At 39.4% G+C, this 24,496-nt stretch overlaps 1 protein-coding gene across 1 annotated transcript in view; it reads right to left on the bottom strand.

Moving 5' to 3' along the window:
• Positions 1-24,104, bottom strand: part of LOC121731561 (uncharacterized threonine-rich GPI-anchored glycoprotein PJ4664.02) — a 33,012-nt gene extending 8,908 nt beyond the window's left edge. Inside the window, exons 1-5 of the mRNA XM_042121043.1 lie at positions 23,804-24,104; positions 4,636-4,716; positions 757-795; positions 427-633; positions 9-281 (exon numbers count right to left, since the gene is read on the bottom strand). Coding sequence (XP_041976977.1) covers positions 9-281; positions 427-633; positions 757-795; positions 4,636-4,702 — 586 coding nt within the window. The 5' untranslated portion in view covers positions 4,703-4,716; positions 23,804-24,104. The remainder of the gene's footprint in view (positions 1-8; positions 282-426; positions 634-756; positions 796-4,635; positions 4,717-23,803) is intronic.
• Between the last annotated feature and the right edge of the window lie 392 nt (positions 24,105-24,496).

The following is a 24,496-nucleotide window of genomic DNA, read 5'->3' as shown; positions in this document are numbered from 1 at the left end:
ATATTTACCGCAAGAATATCGCACTGGACAGCACACGTCTTTGTGGTATATCGGAGTGCAGCCATCAACGTGAAGAGTACATTCTTGCATGACGCACGTTGTCATATTTCGAATACAATAGCAATGTTCGCATGGCTTGTTCGGCGACGGCGGAACCTTCGAACCCTCGGGGAAGTATTTTCCGTTTATACTGCATCCGTACTTGTCGAGTTTGCCGAGTCCAGTTGCTCCATATTCAGCTGGCGAAGATGTCGACGTAGATGTGAGCAGGTCAACTGGAACTAAAAAAATATTTTGTCAAAATAAGCCCTTATATTTTAACAAAGTTTTCATGTTTTTTTTCCTATCCGATGGGTGTTCTTTTCTCTATTTCAAAATTTCACCATAAAATTTTTCAATTTCGCTGATCTTAGCTTGAAATCTTACCGTCTGGGCACGTGACGATCGGGCAGCACTGGTCAGCCCGCTTCTCGATGGTACAGTCCTGGCCGATGGGCTTGGTGAAGGGGCACACCCGCAGGTAGCACATCAGCATCCGGTTGTGGCAGGTGCAGTTGAGGCACGGCTCGTTCGTCATGATGCGATCTCCCTCGCCATAGTGCTGAAAGTTGTAGTAGCAGCCGCTGGACGGTCCTGGAATTAGTATTATGCCACTTAGCTCCTTTGTCGTATGTAAAAAATTTTTTGTACTAACAAATAATTAAAATTATATTAATGCAAAGTTTGTTTGAAAGTGAAGAAAAGAACAACGCGTACCTTCAGAAATTTCGAGCGCTGTTTCACTTGATGTGGGTGCTGAAATAGAAAAATGTACATTTCATTACTATCATGACTTTAGAAAACAACGGCAAGCACTACGTAACGAGCATATTTTACCGCAAGTATAGCCATACATTTTAAAATGTGAAGAAAACTTGGTGCGATCCCTTCAATTATGTTTTTCCATTAATTTTTATCCACCCTCTCCATAGAATGCATAATGTAATTGTATTCAGGTTTCATTAATGAGTGCACACACCCATGAAGTTACGTGATCCGTAACCTCTCATTGGTACTCCAGGGGGATTTCAGGAAAAATATGTTTTTTATCTTTCGTTTTAGGATCAATAAAAAATCTATGAAACAATAATTTCATAACGAGAATTCGTTAAGATATAAAGTAGTGGAGGTAAATAATATAAAGGTTTCTTGGGAAACTATCTAAAATGAATTATAAACTTGAGAGTTTAGGAAAAATATAATTCAGCTCTACCTGACGACGCGATGTAATAAACTAATTCTATCCAGACGAGCGCACTATACTTATAAAAAAGTACTATAAAAAGTTTCTAACGCCGAGAACACCAACTGTTCCGTTGTTTTAGTGTGCTGGGGAGGATATCGACTGCGAATTAATTGCAAAACATATAAAAACTCTACGACGGGATAATAATTAACTGTGTGACAAACACGCAATTAAAGTAACGGAGCGTAGAGCCGCCAACACTGCGACTTCTGACTTGCGAGTCTGCGACAGTCGTTAACTACGGATATATCTCTATCGCTGCTAAGCTTAGCTCGAGCATCGTAATATAATGTTATGGAGTTAGGGTTGCCACCTTTTTTTTTGCAAACTAAAGTAGCCGATGTACTTTACATCGGCTACTTTAGTTGAGAAAAAAAAACCGTACACAGTATAAAAATAAAGTACAATTTATAAAATTATCTGTAAGTATAAATAAAAATGAATTCTGTACTTTGTTATTTTCTTTCAAACTCGAGAAAGGCTGAACCGCTTTGGCTTATTTTGGTCTTGAAACATTCGTGGAAGCCCGGAGGGTTTATGTTGGGAGAGAGGTAAATCGGGTCATCTAGTTTGAAATAAAGAATTTCTGCGTACTTTATTATTTTCGTAAAGTACAAAGTACAATTGCCTGAAATAACGTACAATACTTTATAATAAAGTACGGGTGGCAACCCTATATAGGAGTAGACATGTAAAATAATAATAACAACTAAACTTTAATGCATAAAAATTAATATCTTCGCTTATAAAATAATATTGTGATTTGTTATAGCAGCCAGCAGATACAACATTACATAAGTTAAAAGCTGGGCAGCGTGCAGGTATTTAAGTTAGCATAGCGAGACAAGTGAAGTACGGGTTCGATTCCCATGTCACTCAATAGAATGTCGTATTTACATGTAGCCGTGACGTTATAAATGGCCGTGCACGAACAAAAAACTACTTATGCAAAATCGTGCGCTTAGAAACATGGTTCGAAGCGATCGAAATGAGGAGGCAGCATGAATTCAAAATTTGCACTGCATTAATATGGATCGTCGTTTCAATGAATGAAGTCGGCGTGGTCGCCATGCGCGATGAAGTTCACACGGTGGACCGGCCGCCCGCCATTTGAATATACTTCCTACGTATAACATAAATTCAGTACGAATTCTTTGAAGGAGCCGTGCAGCGGGTACTAAATCTCGCTGGACTAAAATAGCATTATCTAATGACGTGCACGGTTTACAGTTAGCTGCGCTCTCGCCGCTCGCCGCTCGGCCCTCGTGACCATCCGAGCCTTCTCGGGCCCGACCAATTAGATGCCTTTTATCAGAACCAGCATGAGCTGAATATTAATGCAATTCGTGAAATAATGACTTTACTTATTTCCATATGTTTTCTTAGTATATACGCAAACATATTGCTTTAACGTAACTTAATTAACATGGCTACATAATATTTTGAAGGCGACGCCTTGATAATTTTGCTGTAGCGATATCGATTTTTCTCAGCAATGACTAAAGCTAAGAAATTAAAGTTCGTTGACAGTATTCATCATGTCTTTGTCTTTGAATTACCCATAGCATAACACGGTTAGTCAACTTTTATAACACAGAATAATTATTTAAAAAAAAAGACCTCTGTAATAAAAGGGATTCTAATTTTGCCGACAGATGAGAGTGATTTAAGTTTCCAAAATTTGTACATAGATTGTGTATACTTTAATTTGCCCATAGCTTATATAAAATATATTTATGGTTTTTAATCAGGTCAGGATTGAGAATTAGGATTGTAATTAGATTTAACAAAGGACTTTTCGACTTTTTGCACGAAAGATATCTAGTCTATCTAATTATCTACTTAGTTATCAAGTGTGATCGCCACTTTTAATAGACGACCGACTGCAAGATTGACAGCTAATAGAAACCCATTACTCATCATTATTTGCTTTGATACGGTACGGCGACTTCACGCTGTTAAATAACAATAGATTGAAGCATTGTTTAGTTAAGTAAGCTCACTTGACGCTAGTCGTTACTCGCTAATTTGTATAAATCGTGCAAGTAAACACGAATTTCTCCAGCTACGACAGGTATATGATAAAGTTTAGTTTACGGCGGGGTTGATAGGTAATTGTTATATAGTGCGATGGTGATGCGATAGGAGCTGGCCAGCGGGCGGCGGGCTGCGGGCGGCGGCTATCACGCACGAACATCTCTAGACCAGCCAGACCTATTCTAGGTCACCAGACAAACGAACGGTTCCACCCGTCTCTCGGTCGCCGTTTATTACGTACAGGTATTTCGTGAAAATCTGGGAAAACCCACGACCCACGCGTCTCAGCAAATTGGACTCCAAAACTCTATTATTGAGGTTTCATATTTCCCAACTAATCTACATCGGTATTAGAATCCTCAACATTTTAAACTTAATCATAACATTTTAATATCTACAAGGAAACAAAACTACTGTTTTTAAATATAAAATTATGTTATACAGCGTGTGAATTTAGCAGACAACTTTTTAACTTTTATAACCTAGATTTACCTAACGGTATATTTTAAATGCTATGTGGGCGATTGCCATTGGATTTTGAAGATTTTATAGTAATTTCTTTAAAGAGAGTTCTTGTAGTGAGGTTAACAGATGCTATCAAATACGAACTACCAAGATGCGTTTACGAGATCATTTTATTAGCGTGCCATATTTTATAGCTAATATAATTAAATCACTGAGAATAGCGACTATGATGTGTTATTTATAGTGAAAATTGGACACGGATTCGAATAATGGTAATTAATATTGCCGCAATAAACCACTATAAACGTACCGTTACGTGTAATGCCGAAATTATATTCGAATCGTATAAACGCTGGTCGTCGTGTTGAATGTCATAAATATTGATAGTTTAAGTTTAAATCGACCCGAATTGAGCTGAACTTTGTGATGTGATCGACCGCTTTATTGGTGACTAAACTCGTTAGCGTCGTGTTGATTTTTCAACGTGTGAACTTATTATTTTCCGGTCAAATCTTCGATTTACGAGTTCGGTTTTATTACCTTTATGTTTTCAATATAAATTAAATCTTTATTACTTTTTTTTTAAGAAATAGATGCTTAATAATTTGAAATAGATTTTTACAAAATACTTCTAATCTTTGCAACTGTAATATATAATAGAGCTACGGCTAAGTAAAATATATTGTAATGTATGTTTATCCCATTGAGGCGTCTCAATTACTGACTCCGACAATGGGATATAAAGGTTTTGACTTTTGATTATTAAACTGCACCCAAAAGTTTAATCGATTTTCTTATACCGCCAAAGTTCGCGTATTGTGGGTGTACTAAATAGCTTTGAATATTACCTGCTGTAGAGCACGCGATGCACGCGGCCAACGCGAGCAGCGCCGCCGCCGCGCGCCCTCGATCCATCTGCCACCCTCGCACTGAAACAAACAAACATATTGATAAGTTAAAGATACACATTAAATTAATCCTTCGATCGTGGATGCTTGGAAATCGATTGTTTTGTATTGTGTCTCGCTCACCGGTGAGCTGATGGGGCTTGATGTGTTAATGTCATGTACCATCAGACACAGGATTTATAATTAATTATGGGTTACCTACTTTACTCGGTGATATTATGTCAAGTCAAAGTTGATCAATGTCTTGTGTATCTGGGTTTCGATATCCAGTCAAATAACGCAGGCCTGTCATTTATTATCCAATAATATCTCTGATAATACTTATCAATCAATCAATATTACTTTGTTCATATTCTTAGGTGAGCTAAGTTCTTCTAATAATATTAGGTACATGTTGAGTTAACTCCAGTGTCGCACCGTACTCCGTTGCGGCTGTCATTTGGCGTTTAATCTATTATTTATTGAAACACCCTCTGTGTAGCTGACGTACTTTATCATTTCATAATATGAAACATGCACGACTGGAGTGGATTCTGTATTCAAAATACGTATAAAATATAAAAATAATTTACATGTAAAACCCATTACTCGCGTGATATATGCGGAAGATATTTTGTACTTTATTACAATTTATAGGATTATATGGAATGCTCCGTCGTCTGCCGTTACTAAATATGTAATGATATGAATAGGAGCAAACCATAATTCCTACTATTTATTAGACACCATATCCTCCGATCTATGTCAAGTCTATAAGCTTTCGGAGTCATTGTTTTGGAAAGAAAATACATAATATAATCGGTAAAATATGACTAGCTTTCTAAAACAAAACATAAGAAGCTTAGAAATAAATACCCCTATTTATGGTCGGGCGATAAAATTATTCCCTTAAAAGTTTCAAGTGGATATCAAAACATAGTTGAACTTGAGCCACCCCAGCTGACCCAAAGTACAAAATAGGAGCAAATATGTTTTATTTTGATTAAGAGGCTAGATACGGGGTCAGGAGAATGCCTCGCAGGAGTCGTGAAGTGTTCTTCGTTGGCAATGTTTATGTTTAGACGTAACGGAGGCTGGGGCGACACGAATATGTGTCGTGGCTGTGAGTGCTCTCGAGAGGGAGCGAGGGTGGCCGCGCGTGTGCGCCGCAACGCACACACAAAAACAAAGTACACACACGCACACACACACACACATACACACATTACTGCTGGATTATGGTTATGAGCACCGGATATTTGGATTGATCTTTATTGTGTACACTCATTACTTATTCCAAAAACTTTCTCTTTGGTCAAGAAAATGATCGACAAATACAGATTTAATGAAGAAAATTCCCACTTTGTTTGTATTACCTTAAGTTGTGTAATTTGATTGTTTGTTTTGCAATACTAATTAGTAATTAATAATTAGTTTCTTCTGGATGCTCTCGGTAGCATACAAGCAATTAGCATAGTTTGTTGGTTGGCTTTTCAAAAAAGAGGTGGTCACGGATAAAATATAAGTAATAATAAGTTAATATTCAATTAAGTAATAATAATCTTTTGGTTAAAGTTACTTAAAATGCGTTTCTTAAGTAAGCACTTCAAGTGAGGAGAGCTTTCGTAGAGCCCTCGTGCAAGCTCGAGGCGTATTATGAAACTTGAAGGAGCAATAACAAAAATGTTTAATTTGTCGTATTAAATACCGTTGTTTTGATATTATACGAGTGGCACGACCAGCTATAATACGTACTTATATAATTAACCTTTACGTACGACTAGTAAATTAATTATTACAACATTTTTGCGAGTAGCAACGTAATAACTAATGAATTCTTATCATGAATCCATAATCCTATAAAAAGGTTTTGTTGTAATTTACAAAACTACTTATGCTTTATGACAAAATCAATTACCTCTATTATAAAACGTTATTCTTGGAAATGCTACGCTATATGTCGTCTTTAATGATCATAATATTTCATAGAGTCCTATCCTCCTTTCGAACTAAAAGCAGTAACGACGAGGCATAATCCCGCAATCAAACTTAAATAGAAATCGAAATCCCTTTATTAGCGTCAATAATGCGATTATGGGAAAGATCATAAAAGTGCAGTGCATCGTATCATTAGATAGTGTACGCTTTTAATGCGATCGTGTACCTCGAGAGTCGCGCGGCTCGTATACCTCATACTTCCAGAGTCAATAACTACGTAGCAAATTATTATTGCTAGTCCGAGGCTCGGGCGCGTTACCGTGGGAACGCACCCGCGCCGGTTCTGCACACGACTGTACTGTACCTACCACTGTACCGCTGTACCGCCGCACTCGCCTCGCAACCAGGGTTCCCAACCGTCCGATTTTCGACCGGACTGTTGGGTTTTAGAAGAAATTGTTGGGGTCAGGTCACTTCCGACCGGATGCAATTTGTCCGGTCACATAAAAAATGTTACCGTGACATAAGACATTGCTAATTCGCCAGCGACGCGGCAGCGTAGGTAGTTATAGACAGCATGCAGCATGCATGTTCATTGTTCAACTATAATTTAACCTGTTCAGAGTTTGAAGAATTTCTAAGAACAGATGCAGAAAAACTACTTGTCAAAATGTTAAAAGCGAGAGCAAGTACCTACAATTTTAAGAAAAAATAGTTATCCTATAATTTAGGTAATTTATATACTTACATCTTTAATAAAACTTTCATTAGATAGTACTTTTTTTTTCGATTTGACTATTTTTGTGAATAGATGAACAAACTGTTCTACAGTTAGGTGGGTGCAAAATGTTTGTAATTTTTGTCCGGTTATGGCATCTGGAAAAGTTGGCAACCCTGCTCGCAAGTCGCAAGTCGCAGCACACGAGTACGTATTCTTTACATATCGCTTACGGCTGATGTTTTTGCGAAATTCCCTCCTTCGCTCGAGCGCGCGATTCAAAAGGAGAGTGCCTTTGTACTTCGCCTTTCTTTATCGTCTATCTCGGTAATGTTTTACGACTTTAAGCCGTAGAAGCGGTTTTTTCGAGCTAGAGCAGCGGCCCGACTCGATAGAGAAATTCGTATTTACGGCGAGCGCCGCAGGAAAATTTTGCTAAGTCGGCGGTTAACTCGATTTAAGTTCATCTTAGATAAATGTAACGTCACTCTATTCGTCGATAGGGGGTCCCTCCGTCTAGACGCCGCGCCGCGCCCGCGAGGGTGAGGGCGCGGAGGACTCCTTACTATCTATTCGCTTTACTAAAATACCACGTGCGCCTGACGTGGAGAGGACGTGGAGTCTAAGATGTTCCGATTATTGAAATATATTTTCTTAGACGACGGTCGACGCATCAAAATATTATACAACTTATACGTACGTTATACCTACTTGAGTATATAGATTATAAATATCGACTAGCCTATTTGTCGACTTCTTAATTTTAATCGAATATTTTCGTAACAAAGAAAATATTTCGCGCATATCATTAACATACTCTTCAAATTCTACGATGCACCGAGCAAAACACATTTGATTTAATTATGTTCTGACCTAGAAAACATAATAACGAAAATAAATTAAGTACCTTATCACGGTAATCGTTGGAAATTTCTCGGCCGTTGCGATTAGCCGACGTAAAAATGGGTGGCACTAGGTATGTACACGGACACAATGGGCCCCAATTCTCAGGCATAATTTGGCATACCGTTGTACCCGGTGAAATGCGACGGAGGTGCGAGAGGTCGGGTACAGTTAATCTAATTACAATGCACGATTTAATGCTTCCCCGAGATAATAAAACAAGCCATAAAACACAGATAAACTAATTTTCTAAATGGACGACGTCTCCTAACAGCTTTATACGAGAATATTATACAAATACGGGCCCGCTTCGTAGCGAGCTTAACAGTTTTAATTGCTTTACAAAATAAGAGCTAAGAAACTTCTGTGTGGCTCTATTAGTAGCTCGGAGCTCCTAAAACCTATTTATATTATTTATGTATTTATTATACGTAAATAAATTAAAGTTCAATTAACATAATCTACTTAGCTGCTACTTAACTAAAACTTTAAAAAAGGTTTGGTTTCAATCGACTAATATTGTTATATTTATATTTTATTGTAATTTAATTAAGTTAATGATTGTAAAGTAAATTATTATTGTTGAATTAAAATAGGTGGGACGACGATCTCCGCTTAGTTGCAGGCCCATGTTGGATGCGAGTAGCAGGAGATCGGTCATCTTGGCGTTCATTGAGAGAGGCATATGTCCAGCAGTGGACGACTATAGGCTGATATGATGATGATGAATTACAATCTCAAATTTGTACAACAACACCTACACAAAACTGTAAATTGCATCGATTACATCAAAATAACAGCTACAGAAAATAAAAACCGAAAAATGAGCCGCGTCTATCGCTGATATTATCATTGAGCTCGGCCCGCGGCTCATTTTCGGGAAACAAAAGAAGCGCGATATTTTTATTGTGGGCGCAGATTGGCTCCAATGAAAGGGCGCTAAGCCATCGGCTTAGGGTCGGTGGCCGGCGCGGGCGCATCCGACATCTTGCTTCACATAATTTGGGAACATTGCAACAGCGAACATTGACACCGATTCCGGACACGAGCGAAGGCCCGATATCGTGATATAGATCGATTTGCCTCCAATATACCTCACAGGTTACTATTTTTTGTGGTATAGTCATGTTTCGACACGATCGAGATGTTAAATATCAATCTTGACGTCTGATGTGTCTGTCTGTTTAAGTTACAATAATTTCGCAACAATAAATTACAAAATTTGTATCGACCGCAACATTTTAGTAAACGAGTGCATCCATCAAAACTTTTGTGTTGTCTACTTAATTTTGCCATGCTAGAGCAATTTCCTGAAAGCTCACAATTCTCAAAGTTCTCTTTTGAGTTAGTATACAAGGCAAACGTTACAACCATATAATGCGATATTGAAACAGTTTAAAACGTACTCGTATTCGCGAGTGACATCGCCTGCACTTAGTATTCAAGAAGTAGCTCGAAAGTTTTGCAGAAGCCTAACTTCTGGGAACGACGGCGCAGCTAAAATAGCTCATGTTTAATATCAATCGATTGTGAAGCACGGTGCGTGGTCCGTACGCTCAGACATCCAGGCCGGGCTCACGTACCGTCGCGATTATCTGGCGTCGTAAATTACCAGTGATTAGCATAGCGCTGTCTCCGCCGTGCGCCCGCGCTGGCACATTACACCCGCCACGGGCCGCGACGCGCTGTTAAATTGCACGATAATTGTCGTTAAGCGTGGCCGCCGATTAACGGAATGAGGAGGACATGTGCATACAAAGCACTACGCCACGCTTTACATACTGTCGGAAATCGTGCGACGAGACCCATCGAATGCATTATTAATGGACAAATACCATTCGAGACGTCGAACATGTATGTTAAACATGACATAAAAATGTGTCACAGTAATAAAATTGAAATACTACTGCGGGGCTAAAATGGTCATATAATGAAGCAATTCCTCTCAATCAATTCAGCAAATGAATTGTCAAAACTATCAAACTGACAAATGTCAAATCAGTACAGAAAAATATATAAATAGAAATGAATTGCAAGCAGATTTGCATTTTGCGATTTTAGAAAAATGAATCATATAAGATATCTTTATATATAAAACTCAAAGGTGACTGACTGACATGGTGATCTATCAACGCACAGCCCAAACCACTGGACGGATCAGGCTGAAATTTTGCATGCAGGTGGATGTTATGACGTAGGCATCCGCTAAGAAAGGATTTTGATAATTTCCAACCCCAAGGGGTTCAAATAGAGGATGAAAGTTTGTATATTTATTTATTAACGCGAGCGAAGCCGCGGGCAAAAGCTCGTTATAATATATTCTTCAAAGCGACCATTTTAGCCCCGCTGATGTAACTTAGATCGTGGACAAATTATTACAAGAGCTTTTGATACAAAACTTATATGTCGACTGTTTACTTCGATATTATATTAAGATACTCTATTTAACTTAACTACAAGTTCTTTGTAAGCTCCTTACAGAGTACATCATCAATTTTTGATAACACTCATAAATATTTCCGAGCCCAAACGTTCGCGCGAGATTAATATATATCGAGCTACAGTTACTCCATTATCGATACAAAGGGATTCAATATAGGGCAGTCGAGTGTAAGGAACCTCACTCGACGAGGTACGGCCTCTCAGGGAAATGGGAGGAGAGCAAATATTAGTTTCCCTCGCGACACATTCGCAGGTCAACGACCCGCGCCATTTATGTACGAATAAAACTAACTCGCATTCTCTACGTATTTTACGGACTTTGAAACTGTAAAGTTAGGTTATTAGATTCAACAATTTGTTCTACAGATTTTATAGACATTATAATTCGAAATAGAAGGTATTATAATTTGGAAGCTCTTTATTTTCATATTTAGATAAACAGACTTAAAGACATAATATCTAATGTTTTCCTGATGTTGCATTCACCGTATGTGGTCTTGAACAGTTAATTATGGCTCCCAGCTATTTTTACAGTAAGTTTAGCAAATTTACGCGTAACACATACGTAACTCGCTTACTAAATAAATTGTTATTGTATAAAACACATATAATTATTTAAATCAGTGGAAACGCACTGGACCGTGCCTTATTAATTTTTCTCGAGAAATATAAGACTCTACCTTTTAATTTCGAGTAGTCTCGCTACGGAAAAACTTACGAAGCGAATAGTATCCTTGACGCGAATCGTCCAAAAGTGCTACGGTCGTAGTGCTACGAGCGGTCGATCGTAGTTAATTCACGATTGCCCCAACGAGGTGACCCAGTGAAAGTCGAACGGAAAAGTAGCTTAAATTCATGGATATAAGAATATCTCACGCTCCACATCGTATGTATTTGGATGCAAAATAGAAGTGCACGCAAACGTAGGCCGAATAATTTAGGTAAATCTAGAGACGGCGACCGTTACCCGCTTAGCATTCCGCGCGGACCTGCGCGCAATTATCTCGTCTCTATGTGATTGCGATGTATCTACTTGGCGAATGTTCACCGAACCCCGGATTAGCATGGAGGACGTGTCCCCGAAATTTCCACTCATCGAATATTCATATTGAACATTTCGCACGTTAATATTAAATCGATACTTTGATACGCTAAGTAGATGCCGTGATGAATGTGTAAAGGGCAAAGGCATGGGCGTCTTCATTTGTAATATTATAGTTACATTTTTTAAGCCTTACCGTCAATTTATACTAGCGCAGAGTCGAAGCGCATCGAAGCGAATTATCAAAACTGATTATAACAAATTTAACCCTACCCCCAAAGCATTAACGCACAGATTACTTCTAAGAATTTGCATTTTCGCGCATCCTTGCGCTCACAAGCGAATCTACGCATCATCACTGTGGGCATTCTGGCGAATTCGCGCGCATTCGTTCGACTTGTTGCGAATTTGGTGCTTCGACGCGCTTCGACTCTGCGCTATTATAAGTTGACCCTAGGTGTTGCCGGCATTTGTAATATTAGTATGGATATGGATAAGTATGCCGCCACATCTGTCTGTCTGTCTATTTATTCAGCGATAGTCTTAAATGTTAGACAACGGATTTTCATTTGGTTTTCACTAATTGATAAAGCTTTTTTTGAGGGCGTTTTATGAGTAAAAACTATTGAGGTTTGATGAAAAACTTACCCTGACTTACTGAAAACGACCTAATATATTTCTAAGTTTGTATATTATATCTATCGCTAATTTGCTATCTCATCAACATATTCTAAGAAGTTATTTACATAATATCTGTTTTAACGTAATGAATATAGTGGGAACACAAGTAAAAAGTAACGTAATAATACCCTTATCCCGCGTCCAGAGCATTGGCATCGCATAAAACATACGACCACTCACTGGAAAATTTATGCACGATGATTAAAAAACTTAAGGAGTCATTACTTGAGCGTACACGCGGTAGGTAAATAATAACCTATAAGTATTTTTTAAAGATTCCATCATTTTCAAAACCTCGTAGCTGCGTAGAAATTAAATAAGTTACTGCAAAATTAACAACACATTTGGGGTATTGGGATATAAAGTATTTCCGGGATAAAAGGTATCCTTAGTTTCTTCCCAGGACTCAAAGTATCTCCATACCAAATTCCAGCAAAATCTTCAGCGGTTTGGGAGTGAAGAAGTAAACAGACAAACAAACTTTCGCATTTATAATATTAGTAAGTCATTATAATACAACAAATATAATGTTTATAATTCGGTGGTATAAAACTGTTTATTAAACTACAGGTAATGTTACAGGGATGTACGTGGGCAGAGCTTTAGCGTGCTTTCGCGATTGTAGTGTGCTCGGTCAAGCGACGCAAGCTCACACGTCACACGTCTGCAGTTGCTAAGGCACGTTGAACGCTTTTGCACTTATCTACTTGCATAATTTGCATCATTGTTTATTATTATTAACTTTCTTAATAATTCATTTGTTACTTTATTATTTAAAGTAAATAAGGTAATAATCGATACTAAGAAGCAATTTCTTTAGAAGTGAATACCTTTGAATAGAGAATTATACATTTCCGGAAACAATCTAAATAAAATTTTCTAATTTCAGCTGATACTATGGGATTGCAGATATAAACGTAATGAAAGGTTAATATCCGCAACAAAAGATCGTGTGCCCTCGTCGAGTCCAAAATATCATCCCGTATCAGTTAATTACTCTCCCCGTGCCCCTTGGGAAAGGGCCCAGCGACACGAGCGATCGCGCCGTGACCCACGCGCCCCCGGCCACTCGACCGGCAATTTTCTTGCGCGGTACTACATGAAAACTCATTTGAATTCAATGATGCTCCATATAAAAACTTATTAAGCTATCTCACGCTCCGCGCGCTCGCATACGCTTCGCTCGGCGATCGCCAATCACGTCGTAATTACGGTCGATCGGTGTTAAAATTGATTTTATGGATTTCGTCGAGTTCGCTAGTGTTTTGGCCGGCGAAGATGTATTCACGGCAATACCGAGCGAGACTAATGAGCAGGAAGCGAATGCGAGGTGTGACGTGCGGCGCATTCGCGGTCATGCCCGAGCCGGGGGTTTACGAGGCGGCAGCGGCGGCAGCGGTCGTTCCCGTCCATATCTCCTGCCGGCGAATGGCCCGGCACCACCGGCGTCCAGCATCGCGCCAAACGAACGGGTTTGGGCACGTAGGGGACCTTACTTCGTATTCCGTTAGCCGTTTTACGGCTTCTAACACCGAGTACAATGACGCGGGCGATGTTTGAATATCTCAGACTTCCTATTGATTCTGTTGCTGAGGGCGGTGTTTGTACAGGATTCGAGTTCGAACGACAAAAGTACACATTGTTTTAACGTTAATCGGGCCGAGTTTGTACTGGCCGCGAACGAATCACGGAAAGGTGAAAAAACGTTGGAGGCATCAATGAAGGAGGCGAGATCAATGGAGCACTCTCGTTTAAAGTGAGGTGCAGTCTTATGTTGCATCATGCATGTAGTATGAGTACCAAACTCTGTTTAGGTTTTTTAAAATGAGTCTTATTTGACTATGAGTAATGATAATGGTAAATTATGGACATAACGAGAACCTGTTGACATTTGGTAAATTCATGTTAATCATTCGCACCGAGCAAAAAAGTCTAGTGACCTACGACCCAGTTCCGCATTTTATTCGAAAAGGTTTGTCGTAACTCGCAAGTCAGCCGATATGCATGTTAAAAGTTACTGCGAAATATTTTTCTAGGAACGTATTAAACCATAGTGTGAAAAGGTAGCTTTTTGCAACACTTTCGTTGGAAGAGCGAAACTGGTTTTATAGCAAAAAGGCAAAAAGTTTAGACATGAAATATTTATACAATACATTATCATATTACATGGGAATCGTGGTCGGCGCTTCGGAAATTATTCACTTCGATTTCATTGGCGACCGCCAGGAAAATAAAAGACCTAGCCGTACACTCGCGTTATTAGCGTTATTACCCGTAGGCTCTCGAGCGATAATGCTAAAAACCTAAGAGCTTTTTGTACTCATTTAAAAGCCAATCAAGTCATCGCATTCGATGCGCCCTCGCCGGCTTTTGATTCTCTATGAGGCCGTGTTACGAGCGATGTTTACGACCGCAATTTGAGTTGCGAGAGATACGGCCGCGATCTTAGCGGGCCCATTATGTTTATGCTAAAATTACGCTGAAGCTGAAATAATTATGAAATAAAACTAAACAAAGTAAGCCGCCCGCTTGTATCGTGAGGTCGATTACTCAGGTTTATTTCGAGAGGACCGAGACGGAGGTAGCGATCGAAACCGAGGCCCGTTATCTAGGTTCGATTTTAATGAAATTTCCTATGCCCACCGCGAGCGGGGTCGAGCTACGCGTGCAGCGACCCACTTTTGAAGGATTACAAGTAGCTGCCGAGAAAATTTACCGCTAACATTGCCATATAAGCTGTATGAATTTTAGGTCGCCGCGAGCATAGTATGCTCTTACCGACATCTGCGCAAATATTGATTTTGTTAGTGAGCTACAATGGCGGGGCCGCGCCCGCGCCGCTGCCCGCGCCGCCGCCCGCGCCACGCCGCCGCCCGCGCCGCGCCGCTCGCACGTTTCCGCGGTTCGCCGGCAAACGAGAGATACAACGGCCGTATATACCTTCCCCGCATATATTTTTATGAACCCATAAATTGTCCACTCGGGGCTGGTGTAAACGAATAAATAACTATTGAGCGCTTTGGTTTTCATGCCGGAATAAATCTCCGGCGGGACAGGCTATTAAGGTTTAAATCGACACGCCGAGAGACGGCTTTCACAAATTTTCAGCAATTTAATCGTTTTCCAATCTACATTCTAATAAAACATGTTATCTGAAGCATAACGCTTGCAATATTGTTGTGAAAAAGATAATAAAAATTTATAAACTTACTATTTTCAATTAAATTTTCTTTTAAACAAAGCTTTGAATTTTCTATGTACTTGAGTATTATTATTTAAATTATTGTCGTGCATTTCGTTTTCAGCAAGGTTAAAAAAAATTAAGTTAAAATAAATGAGGACATATCGTACGAAAATGATCCAGGAAGTATAAAGCTTCACTGTGATTGCAGCTCTCGAAATTCGAGGTTTAACAACAAAAGAATTGATCAGCTCGTGATTTTAATGCGAGGAGATATAAAGAGGGCCCGGGACCGGAAATTAACTTGTTTTACTTATGGTCGGTTTATGCAACAGCACGCATTAAAGGTGGTTTGATACCGTTACATCGCATTTCGTCCGAACCCATGTTTATGGGAGAGAAATTAGCCGTAAAGTATAATTGATTTTTTATTACCCTAGGTATTATCGACCTTAAAATGCAAAATAAGTTCTCGCGAGTGCGATTATGTGGTAACGGCAGCGATTGTTTGACGGGCGGCGTTATTTCTCCGGGTAACTGTAGCCCGTACATTGTTCAGTAAGGGTCCCCGCAGATATACAACTTTAAGTTGGCCGACTATTCAAGTATAATAGTTCAAGATAGAAGTAGGTATGAAAAAAGTGGCACGCTCGAGTTCATAAAAATTGGAGCGACATTGCGCTTCTATCTTGACCTATTTCTGTGGTTTGTACGATAGTCGGCCAACTTGAAATTGTAAGTCTGCTGGGACCCTAAAAGCTCGTAAGTACCCGTATTATAATACTCTGTACTGCTGTATCACCGCGGTTCCCCTTACTCAGATTCGTACTTCGATTGAACAAACGCAGCACCTAATGACCACTGCGTTTTCGCTGACGTTAACGAATGGTCGTCTTTGCTAACCTCACCGCTACAGAATACTTTGTATTCAAATTCTAAATATTATCTATATTATCGTAAATGTTTAATACATAACAGGTACAAAGAGCGCGGTTGTAGTATAATAAAGTTATTCAAAATTGCCGAAAATTGCAAATTTTTGTTTTATTTCGAAGTAAGAATTTCTATGTCAGTAGGAATGAAGGTCATGCTCATATTCGTTGTTATAAATAAAATAAAATATCCGACTACGTGAGGCGACGCGTAGTCTGAGAACGAGATAATTATTTCGGGGGTTGTGGATACCTAAGGCTGAGGGAAAATTTATTTTGCGCACCCTCGCTCGGGGGTAAATTGAGACAGATCTTTAAAATTGCATTAGGGTTGAAAAGAGATTAGGTAGACTTGCGGTAGCACATTTCGAATAATAATGATGAAAATAAACGATTACTACATCAAAGTCATCGTACTATAGTAAAAAGAGTTTTTCAGAGTTACAAATGTTTCTTAGTAGTGTGCTTGAGATTAGGTATTTAATATAATATTTGCGTATAGTTAAGTATCCTGCCCGGTGTCTACGGTTAGTTTACATCAAATTATTATTTATACTCGAAAAGTTTTATGTAAGCAATAAAAATAGGAAAAAATTCAGGACCAAATGCTAAATTTAGACAAAATGACATCGTAGCAAGAAATTGTAAATATTGGCATTTGATTAATCCAGCAATTATTAGAACACGGAGCCTTGAAATCGAAATTTAGGCGTGAAAATTACTTCATTACAGCTTTTATTATTTGCTGAAAATAAGCATCACAAAAATTAAAGTCAAGGTGACATTTAGACTCATTCAACTTAATGTGATTGACTGGCGTAAATAATTTTTGTTTGCTACAAAAGTGCAGTCATAATACGTAATGTTAATCGTAATTCGAAGGTCAGTCGTACTGCGCGGACTCGGTGAAGGTGCATACCCCTGTAAGGACAATGACATAAGTTGCACGACGGAGCCGCGGTAACTTGCATTCCTGATTATGTTATTTTTATCATAGCCGGAGCTATTTTTAGCCTCGCATGTAATGCATCCATAGACAGGAATTTAATTGCCTATTTATAAAGCCTATGCGAGCTTCTTTTTCAAATATGACGATTGCACATTATAGAGATTAGCTGTTATCATCTGCCGATTGCGTATGCAGTACGATCGATTTAAACATGATCGAAAAACTAAATTTGTATCGTTTCCGTGTTTACATCTACATTTAAAAAAAGAAAGTAAACGAATGCCAATTTAAAAGAAAAACAGTCGAAACAAACACGGCGTTCGCTGTTAAGTAGCGCTTACGTTCCCATACGCCCTTGAGTCGCCGCGCCGCGTCGGATCCTAGACAAAGTGTGGAGTGGACGAACAGACACACCTCACTAACACAAACTCATATATATCGGTACAAATACTAATTGGTAAAACACCTATACAAACACAAGATGAGAATTTTTACTCGGTAAATGGTAAAGTGGACACGTCTATTTGTCTTGTTATTTAGAGTGTGGGTGCCACGGCCCACGGCCCACGGCCCACGATCGCGAACGCCGAGCGGTCAAGAGTACTCGCCGCGCGAGTCGCGACGTCCGCTCGGCGCTCGCGTCGTCTCCGCCGGAACACGTCGCAGACGCCGCAGATATAAACTGCCCGAGATCCGCACAGGATGCAGGACAATTAAAACACCCATGCGAATCATTTTCCGAGTACTGCAATAAAGCATCCCGCCGATGTTAATCTATTTTTATGTAGGCGTCGCCGTAAACTTGTCCTTTGTGCGACGGAGTCCCGTCTCGCTTTTATGTCGCCCTAAATCATAGTTTACGTTAGCCCGTTCGGCTCCGTCGCATAATAGAGGCGCTCGCCGGGAAAATTCATTCGAAGTTATCGAGTTATAGAACCTCATGCGAAAGGATCGCAGGGGCCGACCCGGCGGGCGTCGACTTTCCATTCCCACGTACCTAAAGCTCGAAACGCGAGTTCAATCACGAGGTTAAGACTCATTAGGAGAGTAATATTGTAATATTCGGTGCGGTGACGGCGGTACTTTCACGCCGACGGCACTGCGATCGACACGAAAGGAGATATAAGTAGTGTGATAAAAAATTCGAGCCGGCAAAAACCGAAGGTAAATAACATCGTAACCTACATTCCATTCGGCGGCGGCGCCCGCTCTCGCCACCGATGTGAATTTTAAACGGAGTCGAGCCACTAGCTAGGGCCGGACCCGCGTGTTTCTCTTTTATTGTGACCGGCGCGGCATCGCAGGCCGCAGCTATACTCCGTATTGATATGCACGCGGCGGCCGAGGTTACGCACACGTCGCCGCCCTGCGAGCTGCACAGCTCCGGTAGCCTAGCAACATACTACAGAAACCTCACAATAATTAATCATCCCGGCGCGGAAGACTCATGGAAATTAATGAAATGTTCTCAACGCTGGAAAAACTTTTTCGGGCGGAGGTTTATAATTAGGAAGCACGACATGAGGCATCCTCTTGTTTAGTCGAAATTTATAGGTTTTCCGTGTATTTTCCGGATTGTTTCATGATATCGTCGAGCTGAAGTGTAATCACGATACTGTGAGCTTAGATGAAGTTATCACGACCACCGCGCTCCGGGAGTTATATAATTGCGAGCGAATGGGGACTATTGTCGGTGAAATTTATTGAATACACCGTGAAATCGAAGTCACGTCTCGACTTATTATGATTATAACGAGTGAAACAGGAACGGTTGGGAGTTTTTGTAAGTGCGAGTAACGGTTGTCGCCCTCCTCGGCGACTCGCGACTCGGCCGAGATCGACTCGTACACCATTACCTTTAATGTTTGCGGTTTTTGTCGTAAACGAAAAACCCAATTACGAATTACGACTAAAATTATCGTTTCGAAGAAGTACTTTTCGATAAAGCTTAAATCACATTTTCTTATTATTCAACCTCGATTACATTGACATAAGTCATTTTGTCTAATTTCACGTTTTATTGACTAATTTCACGTTTTATTTTACTTTATCTTACAGACTTAAAATCCTACGTTTAAAACATTCACTGTCCTCAATTATACGTCTCCCATAAAGTTGCGAACAATTCGATATTTGAATTCACGCGCAAATATAATAAGTCGTCGGCGTGTGATGGCTTAGGTAATAAATTTGACGCATGCAGCGCTCGGCGCGGGGCAGCAGGGGCAGCAGGGGCAGCAGGGGCGCAGGCCGGGGCATCATGTGTGGCGCGGGTCAATAGCACCTGCGAGGCCCAGATTCACTTCCCCATAAGTTGCCATTTTCTCAGGAAGCGACGGGCGCGTGGCGGGCGCGGGCGCATTCTGTCACGCCGGGCCTGCGCGCGCATATTGACGCGTCTCATTCACGGAAAATCCCTTCGTTATTGTATTGCTGCGTACCGATATTGTTGTACGTACGCAGGATATAAGTAAGCCTTTAAGTGACACTCACACTGAGATCCCGAATCCGAAACATTTGCATCGAAACGACTCTTTTACCGGAAACTCGGGGAATATAGAGCTTTTCTGGATATTCCAATTTTGTAAATTTTCAAACGCTTTTAAAAGTATGTACCGACTCTATTACATAATCTAGCTTCTGATTGTTAAAATTAAACACGATCGAAGTTGAGCTTTTTTTTTCTCATTAATCAGTCTAACAAATTGATTGTATGAAAAATTACATCGCTAATAGTCGTGTAATACACGGCACGATCGGATTAAGTGGCGTCTTTACCATCCGTAAACAAGACAATACTTCTGGTATCGGCCTCGTGTTTTTGCATGGCACTAAAAAGCACGCATCAGTCTTCAGGGCCGTGAAAAAACGCCATGCGGCCATTTAGACCCCAGCTGAGCGTAATTCCGCTCTAATGTGAAGCTAAAACAAAGAAATCGGAAGCCGCCTAACCTTGCCGAAGATGTGCCAGACAACAAACCATCTTAATACAAGTGACTCAGTACATTATCAACAATCATCAAATCACTGTCATATTATGCCGTCACAAAAGTACCATAAAAAGCTTTAATAAACGAATTGTATTTCAAATTATTATTGCGTGAACTCGAATAAAAAAATAATTCAAATATTTATGCTGGTCCACTGCATAATTCGTATTTTTCTATTGCTTATAATTTAAAGTTAGGGCAAAAAGACATTATTATATTACATAGCTGTCCCGGTGAACTTCGTGTCACAGGTCACTTTAAAACCTTCCCTGGACTTCTACGAATATTTCAAGACTAAAATCAGCCCAATCCGTTCAGCCGTTCTCGAGTTTTCCGCTTAGCAACACATTCAGCGACTCATTTTTATATTAAAGATACATCTCTTTAAAAAAGCGCACCTACCTATCTAATAAAAATAATAATCTCTCTCCTTGACTAATAACAGCAGCTAAGTTAAACATAAGTATTACGTTAAGTATTTAGTAATTATAGGGGGTAATAAATTGTTATCATTTCGTTTAATTTATACTCAGTTACTATCGAAAAATCATATGTGCTTAATAAAACTTTACATCAAAATGCTAATGAGCTGTATAACGAACTAATAATATAACGTAGGCTTCACCTGTTTCACAATATTATGTTACTGCAATTCATTTTATGTATAGCAACTTTTAAGAAATATTTAAATGTTATAATAGCTATAAAATGTAACCGAAATGAACTAATATTTCCGAATTATGAACCGCTGCTTCCTCGTCCAACCCGTTAGTAGCGCCAATTTATAGCAATTCTCTTTGGAGTAATATTTTAGAAAGCCCCCAGATGATATAAATCAAGGGAAAAATATTATTGTCTGTTTTATTTCAAAAGGTAGAGTTTCCTCTACCTCTTGAAATATTTGTGAAGCTCTGTATATTTATGAAGGTGGTTTGCTTTTTACAACTTTTTCATGTCGTAGATATGTATAGAGCACGGCAGAGTAACATAAACAGAGATGAAAAAGATAAAACCGGTGGAGTCCATAATCAGATTCAAACAAAAAGTATGATTGCGATCTCCCAACATCGATGTTTTAATCGCAAAAGTTTGATAGTCATTGTTATTTTGTATGGTTTTTTTATATCCTTCAATGGAAATGTTCGGGATTTTATACCTAAAGGGTAGGTGCGACGCTAGCCAATGTTATAGATTGATAGTTTTAATTTAAAGATTATGATTTTCTTTCTCGATGCATGAACAAATCACAAAAAATCACAAAAACGCACAAAAGTAGTAAGAACTAAAACAAATAGAATCGATATTATCGGGGCCGAAGACTTTTTCTAAATTTAGTATAGAACAAGTCACAAGTCGGACTTACAATCGGCCGGTGTTTTAAACTACTGCCACTACAAATAAAGTCCATTTAAAGTTGAAACTGAAGAAAAAATCTCTCGCAAAAGTTGAAAAGGGGAAGACTACAATAAAAACTGTAGAGTTTGGTGCAGGGCCGTCGGAGAGTTTGTCTCTGATGGCGACAATGGAACCTTCACCCTGTACTTGAACTCCGCGCCGACGCGCGACGCGACGCGATCAAGCGAAGCGAAAGCGGCGACTCGCACTCCGATGACTGTCCACGAATTTAGACCACACAATTAAACTTTTGTCAGTTTCCGGACCGATATTTCGCGTTTGTGGTTTTTTCGTCCGTTGACTTTGGCACACTTTTTATACAGAAGTCGTAGTGCAAAAAAAACTAAATTTAATAGCATAAATTAAAAATATTATATTTAATTCAGGTAGGCAAGTGTTGCATTTTTGTAATTCTATAGATCTGTAAAACATAAAATGATAATAATTTAAAACTAATAACGTTAATACTTTTTTTACTTCAAACTTTTTAATAAAAGATTTTCTTTCAATAAAACATTCGCTTTTAATTAAACTGAAATTAAATTAAAGTAGACGCTAACGGCACTCTAAATAGCTTTTGTTTTTCAGCCGAGCGTCTGAAAACAATACCAGTGTTTCTTTCCTTAGCTCTATTCGCCACTACGGTTTGAATTTGATGAACAAAAAATATGCACAAAGAAATAAAAAACACTAATAGCAGGAAGACATTCGACACGCGAGTTAGCTCGGGATTAACTTGTTCTAACTTAAGTCTAGTTATCAGGTGTCAATTTCTTAGGAAACAAAAAGACAAAGTTCCTAGAAAACTTAAGTTTTAAATTATTTTGAGTGCTATAATATTTAAACTAACAAATAACAAAAATAATATGTAAACAAAAAAAGTGCAGACAAAGAAAAACCTACCGGAAACCCTTCAAACGTTTTCAAAAAAGTCTAAAACTTTAAAATAATCCAAAGGACGTGTTTATTTTTTGTTTATCAATGGTAGGTAATTGTTAATAAATAAAAATAGTTTTAAAGCAATATTTTTTCAAAATATCATGTAAGTAAAATAATTTTCCAAATAGTAAGCTGATGTGTCATTTAATTTTAATACATCTAGTTTAAATAACTAATCGCTTCTTGGTTTCCCCCTCGTCTACAGGAAAATAAAATACTAAGCTACAGACTCTGCATGATTGTTTGCATACCTAAGAAGTTTTTAGTAGTAGTAAAAAGTATTAATTATTAAAAAACATTGGAAATTTTGTGTACACTTTAATTGCATATGGAAGTTATTGTGTATAGTGTATTATTTTTTAACCGTGATTTAGAAGTGAATATTAATTACAGCTTAATGCAATGACGATTAGAAGTGGTGACCGTGTAATCTCGGATCCGCCACGCTCGCCGCGAGCCGCGAGCAGCACGCGACTAGCGAACTGCTTTTCAGTTTTTCACGCCAAATTCCATTTATTATTTAATAAATTTACCATTACAATTTATAATATTATGTATAGCTATCTCAGAGTAACTATTCTAAAATGATGTTGCTAGTTTCAGGAAAATGTTTGAAAAATAAGTAAAATTTACTTGAACAAATTACAACACAACCTACCTAATTACTTCAAGGTGAATTAACTCTAGTAAGTATATATTTGAAGTTATTTCTCTATTTGACGTATCTATTCAAATATTCGAGAATTATCATATTTTTCTCGAATATTTAATTAAAATTTAGTTATTAAATCTCGGAGCGTTAGGTCTTCATGGTTCCTCAGACGCCGATTAAATTGTAAACGTTGAAATAATATTTAGAAACTGCAAGAAAATAAATTTCTTTTATCTTATTCGCGCCAGGTAGCGCTGCGATGGGACTATAAAAGCTCCGATGCCGGCTTTTCAGGCTTCGCACTTTACAACGGAAGTATATCGCAGAAGTGTTTGAAAATATTTTAACAAAAATAATACAAACTCACCTCTCCTCTAAAAGAAAAGTTCCGCAAACACTTCTCGGCAAGCGGTTCAGGATCGGAGGTATCGTCGGAGACTTGTCACTGTCCAGCGGAGAATGATAGCGAAATGTTTGCCGGAACGTGATTCCTACGGCACGGCCGGGCCGGCACTGACGCGGAGCGGAGTCGCGCGGCCGCCACTCGCGGTCGGCGGTCGGCGGAGGCTTCGTACCGCGAGCTTTCAGCGACACAAGACCCGCACGCACTGCACACTGCACTCGCTCTACCCACGCGTCGCGATTCTCTCTCGTCTACCGTTCCGAGCGCCCGTCGCACATTTGAACTCCGCTCGGTGCCCGCCTTAACGTATAAATATGAAGCCCGGTGGCGGGGGCCGGCGCCGGCCTGCGACGCATCGCGAATCCACATCGACATCAATTCGAGATGCAGGCGTCGTCCTCCCGATTGATTTCGCTGCTTATCTATCGGTCGCGGCCAATTAGCGGCGCTCGCTTCCCGAACCCCGTCACGACTTCCGTATACTCGCCGCGAATATCGCGCCGCCCGGCTGCAGGCGCATACGACACTTCACACCGATGCAGGCCCGCTCGCTAATTGTTATAGTAATAAGAGTCAAAACAACAGCGAGCTTTCACAATGAAAATATTAATTACACAAATCCTTGTACAGGTAATGGGATGAGGGTGTAGTGTAATT

This window comes from Aricia agestis, chromosome 11 (assembly GCF_905147365.1).
Source record: "Aricia agestis chromosome 11, ilAriAges1.1, whole genome shotgun sequence".
NCBI lineage: Eukaryota > Metazoa > Arthropoda > Insecta > Lepidoptera > Lycaenidae > Aricia > Aricia agestis.
Note: the sequence above shows the minus strand (reverse complement) of the source record. Positions and strands in the feature narration are given on the sequence as shown.